At 40.1% G+C, this 18,954-nt stretch overlaps 1 protein-coding gene across 1 annotated transcript in view; it reads right to left on the bottom strand.

Moving 5' to 3' along the window:
* LOC124718777 (histone-lysine N-methyltransferase 2C-like) overlaps positions 1–18,954 on the bottom strand; it is a 434,091-nt gene that overhangs the window by 311,595 nt on the left and 103,542 nt on the right. Inside the window, exons 26-27 of the mRNA XM_047244388.1 lie at positions 10,251–10,456; positions 1,267–1,391 (exon numbers count right to left, since the gene is read on the bottom strand). Of these exons, the coding sequence (XP_047100344.1) occupies positions 1,267–1,391; positions 10,251–10,456 (331 nt within the window). The remainder of the gene's footprint in view (positions 1–1,266; positions 1,392–10,250; positions 10,457–18,954) is intronic.

The following is an 18,954-nucleotide window of genomic DNA, read 5'->3' as shown; positions in this document are numbered from 1 at the left end:
AGTACAGAATTCAATAGTTAGAGCAACCGTACTACAGCAGAGAAAAGGTCGGCACGAGGTAGAGCTTCCGAGGGCCGCCACCAAAGACAATGTACCGATGGGGTGGCCCCCTAGATTCGTCAGTAACTATCTAATGCCGTGGATGGGAATTACCCGGCAAAGTCTTATTCCCCTTCCCAATCTCCGTACACAGTTACAACTGTATTATTTCAGCAAGTTACAGACTGACAGTTTGAATACTGCAGTTAATTTCTCGTGTTCTTAGAAGTACAGGAAGCTGGACAGTGGCTACGCACTAGACATCGGCATCTCTTTCCGTGTAAAATTTCAGTCTATCACTATTCCTCCCGAGGCCCGAAACTGCACCATTTTTCTGGTCAAATGTTCGAAGATTGTGAAAATGAGATTCCTATCAATTGCACAATGTATTTTTGGCTGAATATTCGTAGCCAAACAAAGAGTGGAAAATGGACAAATAGGGTATCCAATATATCAGGGTGAGATCTGGTTTTGCCAAAAAATAATTAACTGCTTGAAAGTAATCAGTGTAATTATGATGAAATTTATTAGTTATTTGTGAGAAAATTAAGAGCCATTGCTAGCTATGCAAACAAAGTGCCAAAAAATATCACCTCACAGCAAAAACTGAAACTTCTTTGCTGTCTCTCTATCTACGTAGTCTTAACAGTGATAGAATACAGACTGATACTGAATATTACATTTTGTGCTTTCTGAACAAAACTTGAAAGTAAAAATATTCCCAGGAAAAAAATATCGTCAAATGTTTTGCGAGATGATTTGTACAAAATTAAAAACGAGAATACATTAGAAAAACATTTAATGCAGCTTCGAATAATGCTCAAAATCCCATTAAGAAAATGAGGTGACGACTGAGAATGCAAAGTTCAATGTTTAAGTTAGAAACTTAGAATTTTAAAGAGTACTAGGGGACGTATGCCTGACGAATTTTCACTCAGTTGTCACGTTATGTCACTAAAACCTGAAGTCACTAATGTGTTACAGAGAACTGAAATAATAGAGTGAAGAGATTATCTGCCTTCCTCAAATAAACTTGCCCAGACACTGCAAAACAATATCACTGCATTGCAGTAAATATACATATTGTGTCAAACTGAACCTGGAAACATTAGACTGGTAAGGACTATAAAGAACCAGGAAAAAATTCAACCATACATTCTGAATTTGCACAATGGTAGACATATTACCATCTGCAAAGCTGAGAGACGGTCCCTAAAAGTTGCTCACCTGCTGCGTCTTCTTCATCCGCTGTGCAGTTCGGTTCTCCCGGGCCATTTGCAGGTATGGCGCCTTACGCTCCGACGGTAATGACCTCCACTTCTTCAGGATCTGTTTCGCTCGATCGTTCCAAGCTGTCAAATTGTAGCAATCGATGCAGACGATTAGTTTCGGGCAGTTTAGGAGCTCGATTTTAAGCTAACACCGAATTTTTCGGTGGTGCGAGGAGGAGATCACGAATCAAATTTCAATTTCTTATTTAGCAAATATCAAAACGAAATAACCTGAGAAGTGGCAACAGAATACAAAATAAATTATACCCAATATCAAACTTTGGTAGTTGAAGATTACTTTCCCGAGAAGTGACGATAGAATACAGTATAAACTGTACCCCAATATCAAACTTTGGTAGTTTGAGATTACTTTCCACTGACAAAGAGTTACGAGATCAGGAACGTGAAGCAAACTGGAAGCAGTTGTCCAGTGAAGTCAGGTCCAGGCATTTCTCCACCCCACCAGAGAAGCATGGCAATACAGCTAACGGCAAACTCTTAAGGTTTCCATCCAGTTCACAGTGTCGAAAAACTGTAACACTTCGATACGTGTTAAGTTTTGTATTAGAATCGATAGTAAGAAGGATTCGTGACAATTTTCTCAGTGGGCACGGTGGCTGCCAACTCAGTTCAGTGTGGCAGTGGCAGACACTCTGGCCAGGTCTGCAGAAGGAAACGATTGCGACTATCGTACCGACAGTACCCGATCACCTGGGCATACCGGATCCCGTGAGCGGGCGGCCATCCTCGCGTCCACAATTTTTCGCTACTCACCATTGACGAGTTACGCACTTGTCGAGTAATCAGTTTTTAGACAGTGCTACCCTACTGCAAACCTGAGAATGTAGCTGTGATATGAGTTCTGGTGGAAATTGTATTAGTTATGTGAAAGGGGGCAGTGTTGGCAGAAGCTAGGCACAATTTCTTACCAAAAATGTTCTTAGCTGAGTGTGTAGAGTTCGTAAGAGATTTGTAAGTGTTATGCATTGTTAAGTTACCAGCAAATACTTACTATATTTACATTTTAGCAGTTTCTGACTCTGGACAGTAAGTGATTCAAGTGGCTGCACTCACGTTCTACACTCTTCTTGGAAGTTTCAACGGTCATCTACTTCAGTGCCACAAACCCCTCCCCTCTACTTTCCCCTTCTACTCCTTTGCTGTCATTTTTAATCGTATAATTTCTGTGTAGTTTACCGTGTCATATTAGTTCACTCAGGTGCGAACAATTTATGCAAGCACAAAGAAACAACTGTACTAAGTAACATTTCCTTACCTTTTGAGAACACAAAAATGCTACTCGTATCAAAAAATGTTACATGTAGTAATTTCAAATACAGTGGAACTTGGCTATAACATCATTCAAACGACCTTCAAAAATTGTGCTGTTATCAACAAGTGTCGTTACAGATTTGTGGCACATAGAAGAGAACAAATTTATTTAGTCTCGTTTTATTTTACATACAGAAAGAAACCTGGTGTTCTACGGATCGGAGCGTGGAATGTCAGATCCCTTAATCGGGCAGGTAGGTTAGAAAATTTAAAAAGGGAAATGGATAGGTTAAAGTTAGATATAGTGGCAATTAGTGAAGTTTGGTGGCAGGAGGAAACCAGAATTTTGGTCAGGTAAATACAGGGTTATAAATACAAAATCAAATAGGGGCAATGCAGGAGTAGGTTTAATAAATAATAAAAAAAAAAAAAATAGGAGTACGGGTAAGCTACTACAAACAGCATAGTGAACGCATTATTGTGGCCAAGATAGACACGAAGCCCATGCCTACTACAGTAGTACAAGTTTATATGCCAACTAGCTCTGCAGATGACGAGATTGAAGAAATGCATGATGAAATAAAAGAAATTATTCAGGTAGTGAAGGGAGGCGAAAATTTAATAGTCATGGGTGACTGGAATTCAAGAGTAGGAAAAGGGAGAGAAGGAAACATAATAGGTGAATATAGATTGGGGCTAAGAAATGAAAGAGGAAGCCACCTGGTAGAATTTTGCACAAAGCATAACTTAATCATAGCTAACACATGGTTTAAGAATCATGAAAGAAGAAACAATTGACAGGAATGAGGGAAAGAAATACAGTAGAAGATAAATGGGTAGCTCTGAGGGATGAAGTAGTGAAGGCAGCAGAGGATCAAGTAGGTAAAACTACAACGGCTACTAAAAATCCGTGGGTAACAGAAGAAATATTGAATTTAATTGATGAAAGGAGAAAATATAAAAATGCAGTAAATGAAACAGGCAAAAAGGAATACAAACGTCTCAAAAATGATATCAACAGGCAGTGCAAAATGGCTAAGCAGGGATGGCTAGAGGACAAATGTAATGATGTAGAGGCTTATCTCACTAGGGGTAAGATAGATACTGCCTACAGGAAAATTAAGAGAGACCTTTGGAGATAAGAGAACCACTTGTATGAATATCAAGAGCTCAGATGGAAACCCAGTTCTAAGCAAAGAAGGGAAAGCAGAAAGGTGGAAGGGGTATATAGAGGGTCTATATAAGGGCGATGTACTTGAGGACAATACTATGGAAATGGAAGAGGATGTAGATGAAGATGAAATGGGAGATCTGAAACTGCGTGAAGAATTTGACAGAGCACTGAAAGACCTGAGTCGAAACAAGGCCCCAGGAGTAGACAACATTCCATTCGAACTACTGACGGCCTTGGGAGAGCCAGTCCTGACAAAACTCTACCATCTGGTGAGCAAGATGTATGAGACAGGCGAAATTCCCTCAGACTTCAAGAAGAATATAATAATTCCAATCCCAAAGAAAGCAGGTGTTGACAGATGTGAAAATTACCGAACTATCAGTTTAATAAGCCACAGCTGCAAAATACTAACGCGAATTCTTTACAGACGAATGGAAAACTGACAGAAGCCGACCTCGGGGAAGATCAGTTTGGATTCCGTAGAAATATTGGAACACGTGAGGCAATACTGACCCTACGACTTATCTTAGATGAAAGATGAAGGAAAGGCAAACCTACGTTTCTAGCATTTGTAAACTTAGAGAAAGCTTTTGACAATGTTGACTGGAATACTCTCTTTCAAATTCTGAAAGTGGCAGGGGTAAAACACAGCTATTTACAATTTGTACAGAAACCAGATGGCAGTTATAAGAGTCGAGGGGCATGAAAGGGAAGCAGTGACTGGGAAGGGAGTGAGACAGGGTTGTAGCCTCTCCCTGATGTTATTGAATCTGTATATTGAGCAAGCAGTAAAGGAAACAAAAGTAAAATTCGGAGTAGGTATTAAAATTCATGGAGAAGAAATAAAAACTTTGAGGTTCACCAATGACATTGTAATTCTGTCAGAGACAGCAAACGACCTGGAAGAGCAGTTGAACGGAATGGACAGTGTCTTGAAAGGAGAGTATAAGATGAACATCAACAAAAGCAAAACGAGGATAATGGAATGTAGTCGAATTAAGTCGGGTGATGCTGAGGGAATTAGATTGGGAAATGAGACATTTAAAGTAGTAAAGGAGTTTTGCTATTTGGGGAGCAAAATAACTGATGATGGTCGAAGTAGAGACGATATAAAATGTAGACTGGCAATGGCAAGGAAAGCGTTTCTGAAGAAGAGAAATTTGTTAACATCGAGTATAGATTTAATTGTCAGGAAGTCATTTCTGAAAGTATTTGTACTGAGTGTAGCCATGTATGGAAGTGAAACATGGACGATAAATAGTTTCGACAAGAAGAGAATAGAAGCTTTCGAATTGTGGTGCTACAGAAGAATACTGAAGATTAGATTGGTATATCACGTAACTAATGAGGAGGTATTGAATAGAATTGGGGTGAAGAGGAGCTTGTGGCACAACTTGACTAGAAGAAGGGATCGGTTGGTAGGATATGTTCTGAGACATCGAGGGATCACCAATTTAGTATTGGAGGGCAACGGGGAGGGTAAAAATCGTGGAGGGAGACCAGAGATGAATACACTAAGCAGATTCAGAAGGATGTAGGCTGCAGTAGGTACTGGTAGATGAAGAAGCTTGCACAGGATAGAGTAGCATGGAGAGCTGCATCAAACCAGTCTCAGGACTGAAGACCACAACAACAACATTCACTCTTAAGCGCACATGAATACAATCTTAGGCATACATGAATACAATATACCAGGTGTAGAAGTACGTAACCAGATAAACAATATTTCATTCAAAATAATCTCCATTGCTGTTTATACATTTCTCCTATCTCTCCGGCAGGCTATGAATGCCAAGTTCTTTTGAAGTGAACCAGTCAGCGAGCCATTTTCGTACATTTTCATACACACTGAAGCACTGTTCAGCGAGAGCATGTCCGAGTGATGCAAACAGATGATAATGAGATAGAGCTAAATCTGGAAAATAAGCCGAATGCCCCAGTATTTCCCAACTGAACGCCTCGATCATTTCCCTCACTTTTTTGCCATGTGTGATGGGGCGTTATCATGGAGCAACATCACTTTGTGTTGCCTTTTTCCACATAATGCTTGATTTAAATCAAGTTTTAGCAGCTCATAGAAGACACCCTTCTGATTCCACCAAACACAGAGCACTGTCTCCTTTCCAAATTGATTTGATCTTGCAGTGGATGTCGATGGTTTGCCTGGATTCACCCACGATTTACAGCACTTAGGATTCTCAAAATATATCCATCTTTCATCACCCGTCACTATTCAATGGAGAAAATACTTTCTTCTGTATCTGGTGAATAGCATTTCACAAGTGGTTTTTCTATTTGCTTGCTGTCTTTCAATCAGTTCATGCTGAACCCATTTTATCACTTTCTGCGCCTTTGCCATAGCTTTCAACCAAAGAGAAACGGCTTTCTACATCACATTCAATCGCTCCTGTTGAATTTGGGTATTATCTCCATCCAATAAGCCTGCAATTCATGGTTTTCCAACTTTTTCAGTGGTTTCCCGTGCTCGTCATTTCTCACATCAAAATGACCACTTCTGAATTTTTTGAACCACTCGAAATGCTGCTTTCCCAAGAGCACATTCACCGAGAGTTTCGACAAGCATTTGATGCAATTTTGCAGCAGTTTTCTTCGAATTATAACAGAAAACCGACGCTGTCAACAAATTGTAGTTCATAGGCACAAAACTCGACATGTTTACGGGTTTGAAACAGATATCAATGTACGGAACTTCGGTTACTGCGTGTCGATATTCATCGTCAGCTGCTACAGGAAGCAGATGGCGCTGCAGACGCTGTCTCACGGGCCCTACACTGACGGCTAGCACCATCTATAGGGAAATTCCAGTTTCATATTTCTACACCTGGTATACAACAGTAGGCAGTGTGCTCTCTAAAACTCTTTACTTAGGAGTGAATTTTCCTCTGCTGTCTATTTCCCTAATACACTATTTCTAAATTACATTTATCTTCAATTATTTCATTTGCAATTTCACTGCTCTCTCCCCTAACTTTAGAGAACATGTCCACAATTATAATGGTTTCAAAAGCATCACTCACAGCAGAAATAAGCACTTTATTTCTTTCTTCTTCTTCTTCTTCTTCTTCTTCTTCTTCTTCTTCTTCAACTCCCTCGCTCACTTCATGGTTGCCTTGATCCTTCACTTCATTGGCAATTTTATCTTCAGTTTGTGCTTCAATTGTAACAAGGTCATCATCTACCGTTGCACACATTTCACAGTTAAGCTGATTGAGACTATGACAGCTGATTACTGGCAGCAATGCAGATAGCGGCAGATCATCAGTGTCATCAAATGCGTCTTCACTTTCGGTAGCATTTATTTCTTCAGTTGTGATTCCCGCATGACGCAAACATTTCGTAATAGTTTGGGCAGTGAGCTACCTCCAAGCTTTGGTAATGCATCCGTCAGTATAACAGAATAATCCTGCCTCGCTTTTCCTCAATGCACTGTATCTCTTTCAGTAATACGAGCTTACGATAGTGGTATATAAGACTCCTAATTAGTCCTTGGCGCGTGGGCTGAAATATGCTTGTCGTATTTGCAGGGGAAAAAAAGCAAGCTTAATATTGTCCAGACCAGAAAATGCAAGACGTGCTGGAGAGTTGTCAACAAGAAGCAGTATCCTCCTTTTCTGACTTCTAAGCTCCCGATCCCAACACCTTATTTCCGCGTCAAAGAGTTCGGAGGTCATCCGGGACTTTTTATTAGCATCGTAATGCACTGGCAGACTTTTTACATGCTTAAAACAAATAGGATTTTTTGATTTATGTATCACAAGGAATTTTTCCTACTCAGTTCCATTGGAGCTAGCACAAAACAGAACTGTTATTTGTTCTTTAGGTAACTTGCCACTAACACATTTTTGGCTCTTGAATTTCACAGCTTTGTCAAGTGTCAATTTAAAGAAAATGACAAGTCTTGTCTGCATTGTAGGTGTCACAATCTGCATGTCTTTCACAAATTGTAGGCCATACAGTAGTGAGCCTTTGTTGGATTGTTCCAGTATTCACACTGTTGGCTTCACCACTCACTCTGCCAAAAGTAATGCCACGACATGGCTCCAATCTGTCAATCCAGCCATTGCTGCACACTAATTGCTCATCTTTTAATTCCTCTGCAAATTCTTCTGCTTTCACCATAAGAAGATGTCCACTAATGGGTACACTGATGCATCTCTGTTGCTTAAACTACTAAAACAGCACTTCATCCATGTCGCTCCGTTCAGCTTTTCAGAACCACATACTTTTAGATCCATTTTGTTCAAATGCAGTAACAATTTTATCTTCTTCTGAATCATTTGGACTGGGGAATTTATAAGGCCAAACTGACGACACATCAACCTTTTTAGCTCCATTCTCGATTTCACGAATCACTTTCATCACTTTTTTATCCGCTGTTAAAACTTTTCTTTTACTGGCCACGTTGTTCAAAAATGTACGTACTTTGCAGCTTGTTATGGAAACTGATATCACATGAACTGTTACAAGTTCCGTGATTGTCACCACTACTGTAGTACGAACACGCTAAGCTAACACTGAGGTGACGAGTCAATACTAAACCTATCGCTGACAAGAGGGCAGAGGGGGGACATGTCAGGTTGCCATATTACAACAACAGGTTTCCTTCTACAGTACATCGATTCTTCAAAAATCTTGTTGCTAAGTGAAGCTGAAATGATGTTATATACGAGGTACACACATATACATTTGTCATTTTAAGCACAAATGACGAGTATGTTCTTCCGAGGAATCGTGACGTTATAGCCGAGCTGTCGTCGTAACAGATATTGTTATAAGAAAGTTCAACTGCACCTGTGCTTATTGGACCTCTACCAAATTCCCAGCAGTCTACTATAAATTTATGTTTGCTTTACAATCTGCAAAAGACACAATAAAAAAGTAACTGAATTTCCTATGAATTAGATAGATAATCAACATTAATAATTCTGTAACTTTTAGTACCAACATCCAACAACTATCCAAAACAGACAAGTGGGAAATTTTCGTGGACCCTTGTCACTGACTTTCATAAATCAATACACCAACTAAGCAATTCCAAAACAGAGAACTATTTTTGACTCAGTTAATTTCATCATAAAGGATACAACAATCGAAATCAAAATGCCACTTCTTTCACTATCGAACAGAATATTAGGTGAAGTAATTTTCCCAGGATGTCTTAAGCTCACAGTTACATTATCTATGTGTAAAAAAAGGTGATAAGAAGCTCCCAAATAATCACAGACGCATTTCAATAATAGCAATCACATCCAAAATAACCGAAAATTTTATGCATAAACAGATATACAGGTATTTTGAAAGCAACAAAATTTTAAATGCACAACAGTTCGGATTCAGGTCTCTTCTATCAACTGTAAAAGCAATTGAAGCTTTGGTGAATGATGTTTACGAAGGATATGAAAAAAGGCTATCAATGTCTGGAACACTTACTGATGTAAGCAAAGCATTTGATTCAGCATCACATGACATAATCATCAAAAAGTTGGAATGTTATGGCATAGAAGGTAATTCACTCTGTTTATTCAAATCTTGCTTAAGCAAAAGGTTCCAGCTTGTGCATGCAAATAAGCTGAGATCAGCAATACTCCCCAATAAAAAGAGGAATACCCCAAAGAACTTTCCTGTTTACTGGCTACTTAATTACTTTTCAAAGTATTATGCTTATGACATGACATTAATAACCACAGCTGAGAATTTACAAAGTGTGCTAGCCAACAACAGAGTAATGATACAAATGCCTAGTCACTGGTGTCATGCCAATCAGCTGTGCATAAACCAAACAAAACAGAAGACATACTTTTTATTCTATAGGTAACCAAAAATGAAAGTAAAACTACTGGACTGTTCATAGACCAAATTCTCTCCTGGGAAGAACACGCATTATCCGTGCAGCAAACTCCCTCCCTCCTGCCTCCACCATATAAATTAAGGAACAATGTTAACAAATAGCTGTTAGTCCAGTCATGTTTCATTTTCTTCCATTCTCATTTGCAGGATGGGATATTGTTCTGGGGCAATTCCCCAGGACCTAAATGTATTTTCAGGTAGTGGAACAGTCACTTACTGACTGCCTTTCTCAAGAATTACTATAGTCCATAATAATCATACACAATTGAGTATAAAATTTTTCAATAAGCAACCACATACAGCTCATAAAGTATCACTAACTAAATATAAGAGTGTATTACAAACTTGGCTAAAATACTGGACTCCTATTCAACTGCACAATCCCTGGAAATAATCATTATATGTTATTCCTAACTGATAACAAAAATCTTTTAGTTCTTAAACAAGCTATTTATTTTCTGCATATGTAAGTCAATCATCATATAAAACTTGACACCACTGCGAACTCCGATGAAGCCAATTGCGTGAAAAACACTGATGGGGGAATTTCTAACTAATAAACATACACAAGGCCTAAGATGCCACAAAAACCTTATCGTACAAAGGAAGATCTACCTCCGTCTCACCTGGGAACTCCTTCTTCAGCTCCGGATGGTGGAGGTTTGCGTACAGTACGGCAGATATTGTAGCCTGGTCGCCCAGCGGCTCATCTGCCTCCATTTTTAATGCTGTACGAGCATTGTACGAGGAAACGCCATCACCGTCACCGACTTCAGCAGGAGACATCCACGGGCTGGCCGGCTCCGAGAAAGCAGGGCTGAACTGCGGACTACTACACGTGTCGGGCAGACGAGAGACTACTTTGAGATTCTCGTACTGTTTATATCGTAATAGTTTGAAATCTTTTACGTAAGTAGTCAGTTTGAAAGAAAGATTATCCAGTACAGAAAGACACTCCAAGTTTTACAAAGCAGAACACAGATAAAAGTCTGTAGCTTTCACATGTGGATCACAAAAGAAATATTTTGCGAGAAATAATACAGTCTTAAAAATATCTGCAGCAACAATATTTATTATTTTGTGTTTCCAATGAGTACAAAAATTGTGAAATAATTCAATTATTTAGACTGCGCACAGAAACAACTTGCGGTATTGCGAAACAGGGGAGACAGTGCCACAGATACGAGAATTGGGGTGGCGATCAATAAAATGAAGGAATTTTCTTTGTGGCAGGATCTTCTTGTGAAATTTCGGTCACCAACTTTCCGCTCAGTGTGAAAAATATTTTGTTGCCACCCACCAACACAGGTAGAAATGATCACCGTAATAAAATACGAGAAATCGGAGCACATTGTTCGAGAGTGGAACGGTACAGCAATAGCTCAAAAGGTGGTTTGATGAACCCTCTGCCAGGCAGACCGTGCAGTGTGACCGTGTAGATGTATATGTAGACATAAATGGATACAAATACAGCATTATTTTTGCAGTTTCTCTACTGACATATTATGGGATTTCATAACATGAATTAATAGTGTATCTCAAAGAATAACGGAATCCGTTACCACTGTGAAAAGGAATACAGAATAGCAGTGAGAGTAGACGAGAAACAGTATATTCTTTTAGATTAGATTCAGTTTTTGTTCCATAGACCCAAAAAATGAGATGACTCTTGTGGGTGTAAGTAAACATAAAAACACAGAACATTTGAATATTATACTTACTACACTGATCATCTGCCAGGAGATAGTCGAAATAGGGTAATATAATGCAGTAAACAGGAACAGCTAATATTTACAGAATTAACGCGCTGTCAGAATGAAACACTGTCATGCACTATTAATAAATTTATCGTACACAAAATACCTAATCTTGACTGTTGTGACCAAGTGCTATGAAAACTGAAATCTAACATAATTTTACTTAAGCTGGCTTAACGGTCTCTGTTAAGATATTCATCTATGGAGTAGAAGGAGTTGCCTATCAAAAAATCTTTCAAACTCTGTTTAGACCATGCTTTATCTGAAACCAAGTTTTTAATGGTTACTGGCAATTTCTTGAAAATGTGTGTTCCTGAATATTGGACCCCTTTTTGGATCAAGGTAAGTGATTTTAGGTCTACCTCTGTAGACTGGTAGATTCTTCTTACTCCTAGTATTGAGCTATTGGTTGGAAAAAGGGATGTATTACTTGCAACAAATTACATTAAGGAGGCAGTGGTTAGAATACAAAGTTCCTTGAACAGGTTTCTACGAGATGTTCTTGAATTTATACCAGAAATGATTCTTATCACAAGCTTTTGCATCCTAAAAACTTTTGCTCGGTTTGATGAGTTGCCCCAGAATACGATCCCATATGACATAATAGAATGACAGTAAGCAAAGTATGCAAGTTTTTTTATATTTATATCTCCTACATCTGGCATCATTCTCACAGCAAATACAGGCTTGATTAGGCGCTTAAGCGATTCTGTGGTATGCTGTTCCCAACGGAATTTATTATCGAGTTGTAACCCCAGAAATTTAACACTGTCAACCTCTTCAATCTGCAGATCTTCATATGTTATACACATGCTGGAAGGAAATCTCTTACAAGTTCTGAACTGCATATAGTGGGTCTTCTCAAAGTTTAATGACAGTGAAAATTTGATTAGCAGCTATTTCTAAACCTGTACTTGACTTGCTACTTATTGCAGTGTTTGTATCATCTGCAAACAAAACAAACTTAGCATCTGGCAATGTAACAGATGAGAGGTCATTAATGTACACAAGAAAAAGCAATGACCCAAAATGGAACCTTGAGGAACACCGCATGTAATTAATTCCCTGTCAGATGAAGACTGACAGCTTACGGCACAGGTATTTCGCAATGACAACCCTTTGTTTCCTGTTAGTTAGATAAGATTCAAACCATTTTGCAGTACTGCCAGTGACACCATAATGTTCTAATTTAGTTAAGAAAATGCTGTGGTTCACACAGTCAAAGGCTTTGGCAGGTGACACAAAATACCAGTAGCGTCTAATTTATTATCTAATGAGTATAATAGAGGGAAAAATTCCACGTGGGAAAAATATATCTAAAAACAAAGATGATGTGACTTACCAAACGAAAGTGCTGGCAGGTCGATAGACACAAAAACAAACACAAACATACACACAAAATTCAAGCTTTCGCAACAAACAGTTGCTTCATCAGGAAAGAGGGAAGGAGAGGGGAAGACGAAAGGAAGTGGGTTTTAAGGGAGAGGGTAAGGAGTCATTCCAATCCCGGGAGCGGAAAGACTTACCTTAGGGGGAAAAAGGACAGGTATACAATCGCACACACACACACATATCCATCTGTGCATACACAGACACAAGCAGACATTTGTAAAGGCAAAGAGTTTGGCCAGAGATGTCAGTCGAGGTGGAAGTACAGAGGCAAAGATGTTGTTGAAAGACAGGTGAGGTATGAGCAGCGGCAAATTGAAATTAGAAATTAGCGGAGGTTGAGGCCTGGTGGGTAACGGGAAGAGAGGATATATTGAAGGGCAAGTTTCCATCTCCGGAGTTCTGACAGGTTGGTGTTAGTGGGAAGTATCCAGATAGCCCGGACGGTGTAACACTGTGCCAAGATGTGCTGGCCGTGCACCGGAGCATGTTTAGCCACAGGGTGATCCTCATTACCAACAAACACTGTCTGCCTGTGTCCATTCATGCGAATGGACAGTTTGTTGCTGGTCATTCCCACATAGAAAGCTTCACAGTGTAGGCAGGTCAGTTGGTAAATCACGTGGGTGCTCTCACACGTGGCTCTGCCTTTGATCGTGTACACCTTCCAGGTTACAGGACTAAAATTCACAAACCCAATCATCCCGGCCGTCCCGATGTAGCTGGTTACCAAGCCCCAACAGAACGTATCTCTGCCTACGTAGATCAACACCTTCAACCCATTACATGCAGTCTCCCATCCTTCATCACCTTCAACCCATTACATGCAGTCTCCCATCCTTCATCAAAGACACCAACCGCTTTCTCGAACGCCTGGAATCCTTACCCAATCTGTTACCCCCAGAAACCATCCTTGTAACCATTGATGCCACTTCCTTATACACAAATATTCCGCACGTCCAGGGCCTCGCTGCGATGGAGCATTTCCTTTCACGCTGATCACCTGCCACCCTACCTAAAGCCTCTTTCCTCATTATCTTAGCCAGCTTCATCCTGACCCACAACTTCTTCACTTTCGAAGGCCAGACATACCAACAATTAAAGGGAACAGCCATGGGTACCACGATGGCCCCCTCGTACGCCAACCTATTCATGGGTCGCTTAGAGGAAGCCTTCTTGGTTACCCAGGCCTACCAACCCAAAGTTTGGTACAGATTTATTGATGACATCTTCATGATCTGGACTCACAGTGAAGAAGAACTCCAGAATTTCCTCTCCAACCTCAACTCCTTTGGTTCCATCAGATTCACCTGGTCCTACTCCAAATCCCATGCCACTTTCTTTGACGTTGACCTCCACCTGTCCAATGGCCAGCTTCACACGTCCGTCCACATCAAACCCACCAACAAGCAACAGTACCTCCATTATGACAGCTGCCACCCATTCCACATCAAACGGTCCCTTCCCTACAGCCTAGGTCTTCGTGGCAAACGAATCTGCTCCAGTCCGGAATCCCTGAACCATTACACCGACAACCTGAAAACAGCTTTCTCATCCCACAACTAGCCTCCCGACCTGGTACAGAAGCAAATAACCAGAGCCACTTCCTCATCCCCTCAAACCCAGAATCCCCCACAGAAGAACCACAAAAGTGCCCCACTTGTGACAGGATACTTTCCGGGACTGGATCAGACTCTGAATGTGGCTCTCCAGCAGGGATACGACTTCCTCAAATCCTGCCCTGAAGTGAGATCCATCCTTCATGAAATCCTCCACACTCCATCAAGAGTGTCTTTCTGCCATTCACCTAACCTTTGTAACCTCTGGAATAGAAGCGAGAACCGATAGAGGTACTCAAGGTACCCTCTGCCACACACCGTCAGGTGGCTTGCGGAGTATGGATGTAGATGTAGATGTAGACGTAGATGTAGATCTTAGTTACCTTACGGGAAAACAATTTTCAAAAGTGGAGGCAACTTTATTAATGAATGCTTTGTATTTTCCATTTGATTTAGACGTATTGTAAACATCAATCCAGTTCAAGTCTTTGAGCAATTTCCTGAATTTCTCAATTTTTTACTTATTTATTACCTTCCTGTACTCAGATTTAATAGATCTTCTATCCCGACAAGTTTCAACATTTAACACAAGATGCTGCATGTCATGATCAGATAGCCCATTAACTATTGGTTTTGTGATATGACCTTTTTCCCTAGATTTGTCTACAAAGATATTATCAATAGCAGTCTCAGAGCATTTACATATCCTAGTAGCAAAGTTCACAGTAGAAACTAAATCAAATGATAGTATTACTGACTGCAATAATTGTTCACTGACAGAGCTTTTCAATAAATCCACATTAAAATCCCCAGCAACTGCTATTTCCCTGTTTTTTACTATGAGATTGGACAGCAAAGCTCCCAGATTTTTTATGAAGAGGTTAAAATTTCCTGAATGTGATTTGTATATACCTATTATTATAAAGGAATTATTATAAATGATTAATGGAAAATCTCATATAAAGATGTGAAACAAACACTAACAGAGAGATAGAGGGGCTGGCCAGTACTTACCTCAGGTCAGTACAGCCAATAGATACACAAAAAACAGAACCAAAAATTTACATTCCTAGCTTTCGGAACAAATGTTCCTTCATCAGGGAGGAGAGAGGGGAAAGAAAGGGAAGAAGGGACAGTAGATTCAGTTACTCACAACCCAGGTTATGAAGCAACAGGGAAAGGAAAACAGGGAGGGTAGCAAGGATGGAGGCATGGTTGTCAGAGGAAAGCCAAAGATATTGTACTGTAAGTACTGTACTTCTGTATGCATCCTCTTTGGTATGAAGCTAGCACAGTACTTACAGTAGAATATCTTTGGCTTCCCTCTGACAACCATGCCTCCATCCTTGATACCCTCCCTGTTTTCCTTTCCCTGTTGCTTCATAACCTGGGTTGTGAGTAACTGAATCTACTTTCCCTTCTTCCCTTTCTTTCCCCTCTCTCCTCCCTGATGAAGGAGCATTTGTTCCGAAAGCTAGGAATGTAAATTTTCGGTTCTGTTTTTTGTGTATCTATCGGCTGTACTGAGCTGAGGTAACTACTGACCAGCCCCTATATTTCATTGTTAGTAAAGGAATTATTATGAAATACTGCTTCTGTTGCATAAGCTTCTAAGTGCTGCTCTGAGCAAACTTTATTAATATCAATATTCTTGAAATCAAAACAGTTTCTGACAAATATGGCAACTCCTCCTTTCCCCATATCTTCTCTACAAACATAAGAAGCTAACTTGAATCCTGTAACATTTAACATATCTATACCAGTGGTCACATGATGTTCATCGAGGCAGATTGTATCAACTGGTTCGTTCAGCTCTAATTCTTCAACACAAATAAGTAACTCGTAAAGCTTACCTCTTAGTCCTCAAATATTCTGATGCAATAGTGATAACTGATTTTGTGCGCTGGCTGGATTACAACTGGATGAACCTAATTTTCCTGCCAATTTTTGAGTATCTCTAGTTTCAATCCCTCCCCCCATGAACCACGGACCTTGCCGTTGGTGGGGAGGCTTGCGTGCCTCAGTGATACAGATGGCCGTACTGTAGGTGCATCCACAACGGAGGGGTATCTGTTGAGAGGCCAGACAAATGTGTGGTTTCTGAAGTGGGGCAGCAGCCTTTTCAGTAGTTGCAGGGGCAACAGTCTGGATGATTGACTGATCTGGCCTTGTAACAATAACCAAAATAGTCTTGCTATGCTGGTACTGCGAACGGCTGAAAGCAAGGGGAAATTACAGCCGTAATTTTTCCCGAGGGCATGCAGCTTTACAGTACGGTTAAATGATGACGACGTCTTCTTGGGTAAAATATTCCGGAGGTAAAATAGTCCCCCATTGGATCTCCGGGCGGGGACTACTCAAGAGGACGTCATTATCAGGAGAAAGAAAATTGGCGTTCTACGGATTGGAGTGTGAAATGTCAGATCCCTTAATTGGGCAGGTAGGTTAGAAAATTTAAAAAGGGAAATGGGTACGTTAAAGTTAGATACAGTGGGAATTAGTGAAGTTCGGTGGCAGGAGGAACAAGACTCCTAGTCAGGTGGCTACAGGTTTATAAATACAAAATCAAATAGGGGTAATGCACAAGTAGGTTTAGTAATAAATAGGAAAATAGGAATGCGGGTAAGCATTGTGGCCAAGATAGACACGAAGCCCATGCCTACTACAGTAGTACAAGTTTATATGCCAACTAGCTCTGCAGATGATGAAGAAATTGATGAAATGTATGATGAGGTAGCAGATATTATTCAGATAGTGAGGGGAGATGAAAATTTAATAGTCATGGGTGACTGGAATTCGAGAGAAGGAAAAGGGAGAGAAGGAAACATAGCAGGTGAATATGGATTCGGGGTATGAAATGAAAGAGGAAGCCGCTTGGTAGAATTTTGCACAGAGCACAACTTAATCATAGCTAACACTTGGTTCAAGACTCATAAAAGAAGGTTGTATACATGGAAGAAGCTTGGAGATACTAGAAGTTATCAGACAGATTACGTAATGGTAAGACAGAGATTTAGGCACCAGGTTTTAATTTGTAAGACATTTCCAGGGGCTGATGTGGACTGTGACCACAATCTATTGATTACAAACTGTACATTAAAACTGAAGAAACTGCAAAAAGGTGGGATTTTAAGGAGATGGGACCTGGATAAACTGACTGAACCAGAGCTTGTACAGAGTTTCAGAGAGAGCATAACGGAACAATTGACAGGAATGGGGGAAAGATATACAATAGAAGAAGAATGGGTATCTCTCAAGGATGAAGTAGTGAAGGCAGCAGAGAATCAAGTAGGTAAAAAGACGAGGGCTAGTAGAAATCCTTGGTTTGTTGATGTTGTGGTCTTCAGTCCTGAGGCTGGTTTGATGCAGCTCTCCATGCTACTCTATCCTGTGCAAGCTTCTTCATCTCCCAGTACCTACTGCAACCTACATCCTTCTGAATCTGCTTAGTGTATTCATCTCTTGGTCTCCCTCTACAATTTTTACCCTCCACGCTGCCCTCCAATACTAAATTGGTGATCCCTTGATGCCTCAGAACATGTCCTACCAAACGGTCCCTTCTTCTTGTCAAGTTGTGCCACAAACTCCTCTTCTCCCCAATTCTATTCAATACCTCCTCATTAGTTATGTGATATACCAATCTAATCTTCAGTATTCTTCTGTAGCACCACAATTCGAAAGCTTCTATTCTCTTCTTGTCGAAACTATTTATCGTCCATGTTTCACTTCCATACATGGCTACACTCCATACAAATACTTTCAGAAATGACTTCCTGACAATTAAATCTATACTCGATGTTAACAAATTTCTCTTCTTCAGAAACGCTTTCCTTGCAATTGCCAGTCTACATTTTATATCCTCTCTACTTCGACCATCATCAGTTAATTTGCTCCCCAAATAGCAAAACTCCTTTACTACTTTAAATGTCTCATTTCCCAATCTAATTCCCTCAGCATCACCCGACTTAATTCGACTACATTCCATTATCCTTGTTTTGCTTTTGTTGATGTTCATCTTATATCCTCCTTTCAAGACGCTATCCATTCCGTTCAACTGCTCTTCCAAGTCCTTTGCTGTCTCTGACAGAATTACAATGTCATTGGTGAACCTCAAAGTTTTTATTTCTTCTCCATGAATTTTAATACCTACTCCGAATTTTACTTTTGTTTCCTTTACTGCTTGCTCAATATACAGATTCAATAACATCAGGGAGAGGCTACAACCCTGTCTTACTCCCTTCCCAACCACTGCTTCCCTTTCATGTCCCTCGACTCTTATAACTGCTATCTGGTTTCTGTACAAATTGTAAATAGCCTTTCGCTCCCTTTATTTTACCCCTGCCACCTTTAGAATTTGAAAGAGAGTATTCCAGTCAACATTGTCAAAAGCTTTCTCTAAGTCTACAAATGCTAGAAACGAAGGTTTGCCTTTCCTTAATTTTTCTTCTAAGATAAGTCGTAAAGTCAGTATTGCCTCACATGTTCCAATATTTCTACGGAATCCAAGCTGATCTTCCCCGAGGTCGGCTTCTACTAGTTTTTCCATTTGTCTGTAAAGAATTCGTGTTAGTATTTTGGAGCTGTGGCTTATTAAACTGATTGTTCAGTAATTTTCACATCTGTCA

Source organism: Schistocerca piceifrons, chromosome 10, assembly GCF_021461385.2.
Source record: "Schistocerca piceifrons isolate TAMUIC-IGC-003096 chromosome 10, iqSchPice1.1, whole genome shotgun sequence".
Taxonomy (NCBI): Eukaryota; Metazoa; Arthropoda; class Insecta; order Orthoptera; family Acrididae; genus Schistocerca; species Schistocerca piceifrons.
Note: the sequence above shows the minus strand (reverse complement) of the source record. Positions and strands in the feature narration are given on the sequence as shown.